This window comes from Zingiber officinale, chromosome 1A, assembly GCF_018446385.1.
Source record: "Zingiber officinale cultivar Zhangliang chromosome 1A, Zo_v1.1, whole genome shotgun sequence".
NCBI classification, from domain to species: Eukaryota; Viridiplantae; Streptophyta; class Magnoliopsida; order Zingiberales; family Zingiberaceae; genus Zingiber; species Zingiber officinale.
The window spans coordinates 13,467,342-13,475,200 of record NC_055987.1 but is presented as its reverse complement, the minus strand read 5'-3'; the positions used below and the strand labels follow the sequence as shown (position 1 = coordinate 13,475,200).

Genomic DNA, 7,859 nt, shown 5'->3' with positions numbered 1-7,859 from the left:
GAATGGGGACCCACTTTCTAAAGGGTCTTAGCTTGAGAACCGATGAAGGGCTGACTAAGCGGTCAATGGCCGAGCCGATCAGCCGGGTTGGTCCGAGCGGAGTTAGAGATAACCCATCCATGGGGTTGGGTGTCCGACGCCAAGGCAGGAGGATCGAAGGGCCGACCGGGAGACCGAACGGCAGGGGCCAAAGAGCCGAGCGGGCAACCCGCCCGGACAAAATAAGGGCGAGGGGACAAAAAGGTGGCCGAGCGGCCTATGCGCTCGGCTCGGGATATGGGATATCGGTAGAAGCATGTCTGATGATTAGGCCGTACACAAGATCGCACGATGGAGGATCTTGCCGTCACATCATGGAGAGGTTGATACAGTAGCAGTATGGCCTCAGGGACGCCTTTTCTGACGGATCCATATCTAGGCATGACCCTTCTGACAGACCCATGTCTGGGCATGGTCAAATGCAGGTGATTGCTTTGATTGGCGCGCCCAGGCTTCTTCGAGGGGTCTATATAAGGCCTCAATTTCTTCACCGGAGGTAGGCACGTCTTCATCTTGAGGCTACCTTCTTGTCATTCCTCGCCTGACTTGAGCGTCGGAGGACCGTCGCCGGGACACCCCTCCCGGCTCGGTTTTGTTGCAGGTTCGCCGGAGCACTCGAGGATCCAGCAGAGAGCGCCACGTGCCCAGCGTCCGCTGACTCTTGGTTCGGACAGGATCAGTAATAATTTTAATTATATTAGAATAATTTTGCTTTATATTGTAGTATAAATGATCATAGCTACCGCAATAATACTAGAATAAGAGTATTTGGGAAGAAAAATACAATAATAAAGTGTTTTTTTAATAGTCAATAGCATATTTTGCATGCATTTTCTCATCTACATCTTCCGTTCAACTAAACTTTCAACTCGCTCAACTACTCAATTTAACAAATTACCAATCATGCATTTTATTAGAGTTGGAATATTCCATTCAACCTCTTAAACTATCAATGAATTAGAATAAGTCAATATTCAAAATAAACATCAGTCAAATACTAAAATATGCTGCTATTTTTTTTAAAAAAAAACACAAGGTATTTCTAGAGGGTTTGTCGTATAATTTTTGAGTTTAAAAGCCCAAATTTTAAAACACAGTTTAATGTTTTTAGCACTGTCAAGTAGAATAAATTGTTGTTTCTTAAATTCAAAAAAATAAATCATCAAAGTAATTACAGGAAATAATCTTGATGGTCCAAAAATGACATTTTAAAACAGGAAAAAAAAATGTATGTATAAATATTTCTAAGAGTACAAGATCGAGTAATTTACTATCTTCGAGTTTTAAAGATGGAACTGGATCACAATGAGTTTAAAAGAACACCAACAACAAACATTTCAAGTCATTTTTTAAGAAAAAGAAAAGGGGTACGTTTTCCAGAAAATTAAAATGAAACCAAACGCTCTGTTTTACAAATTGAATGATATTCTCATTCGAAAAAGTAGTTTAGAAGAATAAACACACAAAATAACACAATTAGATTAATAGAAATTAGAGAGATTAATCCACGGTTAATTAAAAATGAAACAACTGCATATTCATTAGCAATCACTCAAGTTTGATATTAATAATACTAAAAATGATAACAACATGGTAAATTTCGCATGTATTTAAGCATAATTGCTTTGTTTCTATCGTCATCGTCTCATGGAAGCTGAAAAATTAAGGAGCGGTAAAGTGATGGTGAGCCGTCGGCAGCAGTCGGCGGTCGGGGGGAGGGGGAGAGAGAATCAGAAGTCCTTAAGCAGCTTGCGCACCTGCTCAAGCGTGACGAAGAGGACGACGGTGAAGGGGCCCTGCCGGGAGACGGTGGGAATGAAGCCCTTGTACAGCGCCATCGGTCCCTCCGCCTTGACCGTCTTAAGGGCGCAGTCCATAGCCCCGGCGTAGGGCGGAGGCGCCCCCTTCTCCACCTTCATATTCATGACCCTCGTCTTCACAACGTCCACTGGGTTCGACGCCACCGACGCCACCATCCCCGCCGCGAAGCTCGCCGCCACGTGCGTCACCAGCCCGTCCGCGCCCGCCCCGCGCCGCCGCAGGATCCACTCTTTCGCCTGGTCGTACGTAGCGAGCTGCGACGCCGTGACGATCATCGCGCGGTTCACCGTCAGAGAGGACCCGCGCCACAGTCTCGCGACGCCCTCCTGCCGAGCCATCCGCCCGATCGCATCGAGCACGCTCCGGTAGTTGCGGCGCTCGGCCAGGGGCAGCCGCCCATCGGCCTGCATCCGGACCATAGCCAAGTCGGCGGGGTTGCCGACCGCGGCGCCGATGCCGCCGGCGATGAGGCCTGCCGCGATCTTGCTGCGGAGCGGGAGGGACCCTCCGTCGGCAGTGGCGGACCAGCGCTTCTTAAGCAGGTCGTAGAGGCCCATGCGGGTGGTGGAGTAAAGAGTCTGGCGGAGGACGGTGGCGGAGACCCCAGAAAAGAGTCCGGATGGACCCTCAGCGCGGAGGATCTGCGCACCGACAGCGATCAGCCCGGGGCGGCGCGGCGGGCGCAGCGCCGGATGCGGATGGGGGTGGGCGACGGCGGTCACCCCGGAGGTGCCGTGGAAGGCGACGGCGGGACGAATGGCGGAGACGGCGGGGCTGAGGGTTTCTCCCTGGAGCTGCAACCGGACCTTGACGAGGTCGAGGGGGTGGGTGGAGCAGCCGGCCACAATCGAGGCGATGCCTCCTTCCACAAACCCTTTCGCACCCATCTCTTCTCTCCTTCACAAACAACAAAAAGGGGGCGGAAGAGGAGCAACAAAGCAACGTTCAAGATGGCTTCTTGTGGCCAAATTGGGCAACAAAATCCTATCTTTCTGCGGAAAAACTAGGAAAGAAGCCTCCTTTCGACCGATCAGAGGGAGACGAATCGAAAAGAGGCAGAAGAAGAAGAAGACTTATAACCAGTTGGAATTGGAGTTCATCTCACTGGAAACCAGGAGATGGGAATGGCAGACGAAGGCTACGGAAGAGTAGTGTGGGACGCTGGGCCGCTGAGACATACGATTTCGCTGAAGAACGAGTTGGAGAAGAGGCGACGAGCGAAATTTATAGCGCAGGAGAAAGGAAATAAAACAGAACAGGGAAGGTCGAAACAGGGGAGGGTTACGCGGAAAATAATTTCTTCGGTGATTTCCTGTCCGTTGATTACTCTGTCACGGTTGGTGTTGCGATCCCGTCCTGCCTGGGCGGCGTCCGTCCATTTAAAGCGGACACGCCGACGACGCGCGATCCTTCATGTCATGATCGCTGTTTCCCCAATTGCACCGACGATTCTGGAGAGTTCATCGTGTCCGTCGGTTTCTCTTTCTTTGATCTCGAAATTACTGAATGTCCAATGTCGTGGCATCATCGCGATTGGTGCGCCCTGAAAATGGCACCCGCGTTGTTACAAATTACTCCCGCCTACTCGAGATCCACCCATTTCTGCGCATTAGTTGAACTGTTGGGTCCCACGAGTAGAAATTATTGTGAACAAATTTTGGCAGTTGTCCAATACGCGCGTGCCGGGGGCAATCTTTTAAATGGGGAAAACGAATTAAATGAGTATTAAAATGTGGCACGGAGAATCAGAAAAATAAATATAAATGATATGTGCTCGCTGGCTCATGCAACGCTAACGAATTAATTAATAGAATTGTGGATGTAATTAATCAAGAGGTTTAGACGCATCTCTCGATACCGGCGTCCACTGAGGAGAGTTTGTGCGTGTTTTACTTGCTTTTTTCTAGATCAGAAACGAGTTGGAATTTATGTGATTCCACCGAGATTTTGTTCCAAGGCACGCCAAATGTTTTATTTTATTTTTTTTTAGAAAATGGAGGCGTGTGCATAATCTATAATTTTTCAAACTTATAAACTTTGAAACCCATGATTTTTTTTTAAACCCAAGACTAGAATCCCTCTTAGCTTCTTTGAAGTGCATCTATAGTAAGTTATGGCTACTTGATAACTTTGTAGGAATAAGCTGTATAAGCGTTATATAGGTTGAGTAATAAGAAAGATAACCCTGTGATACCATACCTTAAATCATATACTCTAAATATTTTTTTTAAAAAAAGTTAACATTAAGTGGTCAAGAGATGTGCGGATAAGTATAATAGCATAACATTTTTCATTTGATTCATTATATATTAAACATATAAATGTGGTACTTTGAGCCTTCGAAAATCAAGCAAAAAACGCACAGTAGGCAAGCACGACAAGGATAAGACAACCAAAACTGAATGTTGACAGTTTAAAAATACTAACTTGGAGCAAATTATTTTTAAGGTGTAGTGTTGCATGGATGATTGTTATAATAGATCTTGGAATCAATTTTTAGTGGATACAAAATAACTCATCGAATGCCTAATCTCTTCCATACAAAGAGTCGTTGAACTAGGACAAATATCACATTTACTCCTTTCTAAAAAAATATGTGCAGATAACGACTTCATATTCTTACTTCAAATATTGATAGCCAGGTGACCAATATCTTCCAAGCAAAGTTCATTATTGGACATTAAAATATGTTGAATTAGATGTTACATGAGACCATCCTTGAGCATGAAAGTGCTTACCATATGGATTGGTAAACCGTTGCTTAAGATCTAGAGAAAGAAAGTAGCAAGACTTATGGATAGAAGTGAGCCACAATATTTTTTGTAATATGTAAATATTAAGATGTTAGTTAAATTATAATAAAAGATGATTATATTCATTGGAGATGTTTCTCACAGCTCGTGCCCACATTCGATGAAGGAAAATAAATGATAAAAATATTTAGGAGGTCAAAAATTTTAGAATATGCGTCCGTCTGGATCCATGTAATATCCCGTCAAAGTAAGTTAGCATTTTGTATTTAATTGGATTCTCTTTGACTCAATCAGTTATGCTTAGCATTTTGTATTTAATTGGATTATCTTTGAATCAATAGTTATGCTGGGCCGTCGCAGATTGGGCGACTTCCAGAAATTGAGGCGAAGGATGAACGCACGCAGGCATGCGCAACAACTGGGATAAAATCGTCCCAAAAATCACTTTTTTACGAGTTTAAATGTGATTTTACTATTTTGATCCGATTTTACTTTAATACATGATTTTATCATGATTTCACTCGATTTTTATAGATAAACTTGTGATTTTGTACTATAACACTGGTCCTGGAAAAACTGCTAAGATAACGACTTCTTTTCTTTTGATTCAAAAATATTAATAACCAGGCGACCAATATCCTTGAAGCAAAGTTCATTATTGGACATTGAAATATGTTACATATAACACCATCCTCAAGCATGAAAATGCTTACCATATGGATCCGTAAACCGTTACTTAAAAGCTTACTAGATCTGCGTTTATCAAAAGAAAGTAGCAAGACCTATGGATAGAAGTGAGGCACAATATTAAGATGTCCTGTCAATCAAATTATAGTATAAGGTGGTGACACTCATCTACGTTTCTCCCAACTCATCCCACGATTTGCTCGCCCCTGTGTCCTCGTCAATTCATCCATATATCAACACGGAGAAGATAAATCACGAATGACTACTAACCATTAGTCATATTCAGACGCTCTGAATTAGGTAAAGGGAGGACATGGGCTGAATTGATCCATGTAATGTCTAGTCAAAGTGCATTAGCATTTTGTATTAATTGGATTCTCTTTGAATCCATCAGTTATGCTGGGCCGTCGCAGATTGGGCCACTTCCAGCAACTCAGCCGAAGGATGCAAGCACGCGCAACAACCGGGGACATCATAATGCAACCCCATGATTATTTCTTCCATTACCAGGCAATCTCTCAAGACATCATCATCGATCGAGAACCGAGATCATTATGTTTATCTCCTCATCTCTATATATATTAATGTTGCCCCACCTGAACAGCTGAATCAACGCTGGATAAATTTTTTTTGCACCGATGATCGATTTCAACCGATTAATAATAATGCCGAAAAAGAAAATAAAGCTGTGGTTTCACGTTGGATGTCATACGTTGTGCACCGAGGAATCAATGGATCGACGCAGGCATGTCAAGTCCTTTCCATCGTGGCTTGGGTCAATTGTGTCCCCTTGCTTAATTGTATTGTACCAGGTGACAGTGGCAGCCATCAACATCTTCTTCTACCTTCTCCACTCTCATTAATTCACGCCCTGATCAGTTGGTTGGGATCCAATGGAGCCTGCCTCACTTGTCGAGTGTAGCACTCACGGTTTTATCTCAAAACTCGAAGCGAGAGGTAGAAAGTTCTTGAATTAGTAATTAAAACTGGTTAAGAACGATAGAACAGAGAGATGTCCGTGAATATGTTGTTAGATTAATTTAGTTAAAGTACACACGCAAGAAAAAGAAAAGAAAAGAAAAGAAAAAACATGGACTCAGTTTTAATATATATTTACATAATATTAATACCTGAAATAGCTGCCAATCAATTAACACCATTAATTGTTGAGCCTGATGAGGAAGATGCTTAGCTCGGGGACGCCAGTGCCGTCGGGGTTGATCATGTATAACGCTTCCGAGTCCCTCGACCCCACCACCCTCTCGAAGCGCGCCCTCATGTACGTCAATTCCCCCTCGGCCGGAGCCGCCGCCTCCTTTTCCGCCGCCGGAAGCACCCCCGCTCCCATCGACACGCCCCGCAGCAGTCGCATCACCTGGCGCTCCTCTTCCGACGCCTGCTTCTTCCTCGTCGAGAACCCCGCCTTCCGACCGTTGCAGTACACCGCCCACACGCACTCGTCCACCAGCCGCCTTCGCCGCTGGCTCTGCTCTGGCTCCTCCCCGCTTCCGCCGGTGCCGCCGCCGCCGCTACCTGCCTCGCTCTCCAGCGCGATCTTCACGAGACCGGAGGCCATCTCGCGGTGGAGCGAGCTGGTGAGGATGGGGAGCTCGAGGAGGAGCACAGGGGCGGACTTGGGGTCTTCCTGCATGGCTAAACTCACGCGGCCCCGGCGGTAGCCGAACAGGGTGATGGTAGCGGCTCCTCCGCCTCTGCGGCCGGAGGACAGGGCTTTGTTGGGACGACCGAGTAAGGCCGCCATCTTGCAGCCGGAGGTGAGCAGAGGGATCATCTTCAGAAAGCGGAGGATCCCCGTGCTAACGCCCGTCTTGGATCGCCGGGTGTCGGCGGAGGAGGGCCGGAAGAGGGAAACCAGCCCCGCTGTCGCCGGGGGCACTGTCTCTGTCTCTGCTGTTGGTTGCATTATTTGCTTTAAGATGAGTAAAGATAAAAGGAGTTAAGTTGTTGGTCAGTTGTGTTATATGGTGTAGGAAATATGGGAGAGACTATAAATAGGCAAGAAATATTTATATTTTTAATTTTGTGGGTACCATGTAACTTCAAATATCCATTTGCCATCAAAAACTGGAATTTTAATTCTATTATTATGTGTCAAAATTCTGAAGTTGCAAAAAGACTGGATTCAAATTATTTTTTTTCATAAATATCAAGAATTTTAAAATAGTCCGATTGAGATTTTTTTATAAAAAATTAATTTTATTACTACTAGTCTTTAGAATAATGACTGACACATGAGAAAGATATTTATCTTGGTTCTGTCAAGATTTAAACATCAGTCCTCATGATGACAGTACCTCATGAGCTAGCCACTAGACCGTCTCAAGAGGGCATTTCATATTGTTTTACTGGAACATATATTAGTTGTCCAAGTAAGATATGTATTATCTTTAATGTATCCCTCATATTTTTTCAATGTAAAAAGTCTAAAAATGAGTATAATCCCTCTTAAATTCAGCATTTTAAAATAGAATAGCGTATGTTTTCTATAAATTGAGCATGGATTTTTCCACTTAATATAATTACTCCTAAATTCAGTAC

General features: G+C 44.5%; 2 protein-coding genes across 3 annotated transcripts; both read right to left on the bottom strand.

Annotated features, from left to right (window-relative positions):
- Positions 1 to 1,576: 1,576 nt before the first annotated feature.
- On the bottom strand, positions 1,577 to 3,083 carry LOC122019569 (mitochondrial uncoupling protein 5-like). The gene has a single exon (XM_042577029.1). The coding sequence runs from the start codon at positions 2,745 to 2,747 to the stop codon at positions 1,770 to 1,772; it is 978 nt and encodes a 325-aa protein (XP_042432963.1). The 5' UTR covers positions 2,748 to 3,083; the 3' UTR covers positions 1,577 to 1,769.
- Positions 3,084 to 5,510: 2,427 nt separating this feature from the next.
- On the bottom strand, positions 5,511 to 7,291 carry LOC122000143 (protein MIZU-KUSSEI 1-like). Of its 2 annotated transcripts, XR_006116983.1 has the most exons (3): positions 6,431 to 7,291; positions 6,013 to 6,286; positions 5,511 to 5,915 (listed from the first exon to the last, which is right to left on the bottom strand). XR_006116983.1 is itself a non-coding variant. In XM_042554662.1 (2 exons), exon 1 carries the CDS (start codon positions 7,222 to 7,224, stop codon positions 6,460 to 6,462), a length of 765 nt encoding a protein of 254 aa, XP_042410596.1. In that variant the 5' UTR covers positions 7,225 to 7,291; the 3' UTR covers positions 5,935 to 6,286; positions 6,431 to 6,459. The 2 variants fall into 2 exon arrangements, 1 of the variants encoding a protein (XP_042410596.1); XM_042554662.1 differs by lacking the exon at positions 5,511 to 5,915 and having other exon boundaries at positions 5,935 to 6,286.
- Positions 7,292 to 7,859: the final 568 nt, after the last annotated feature.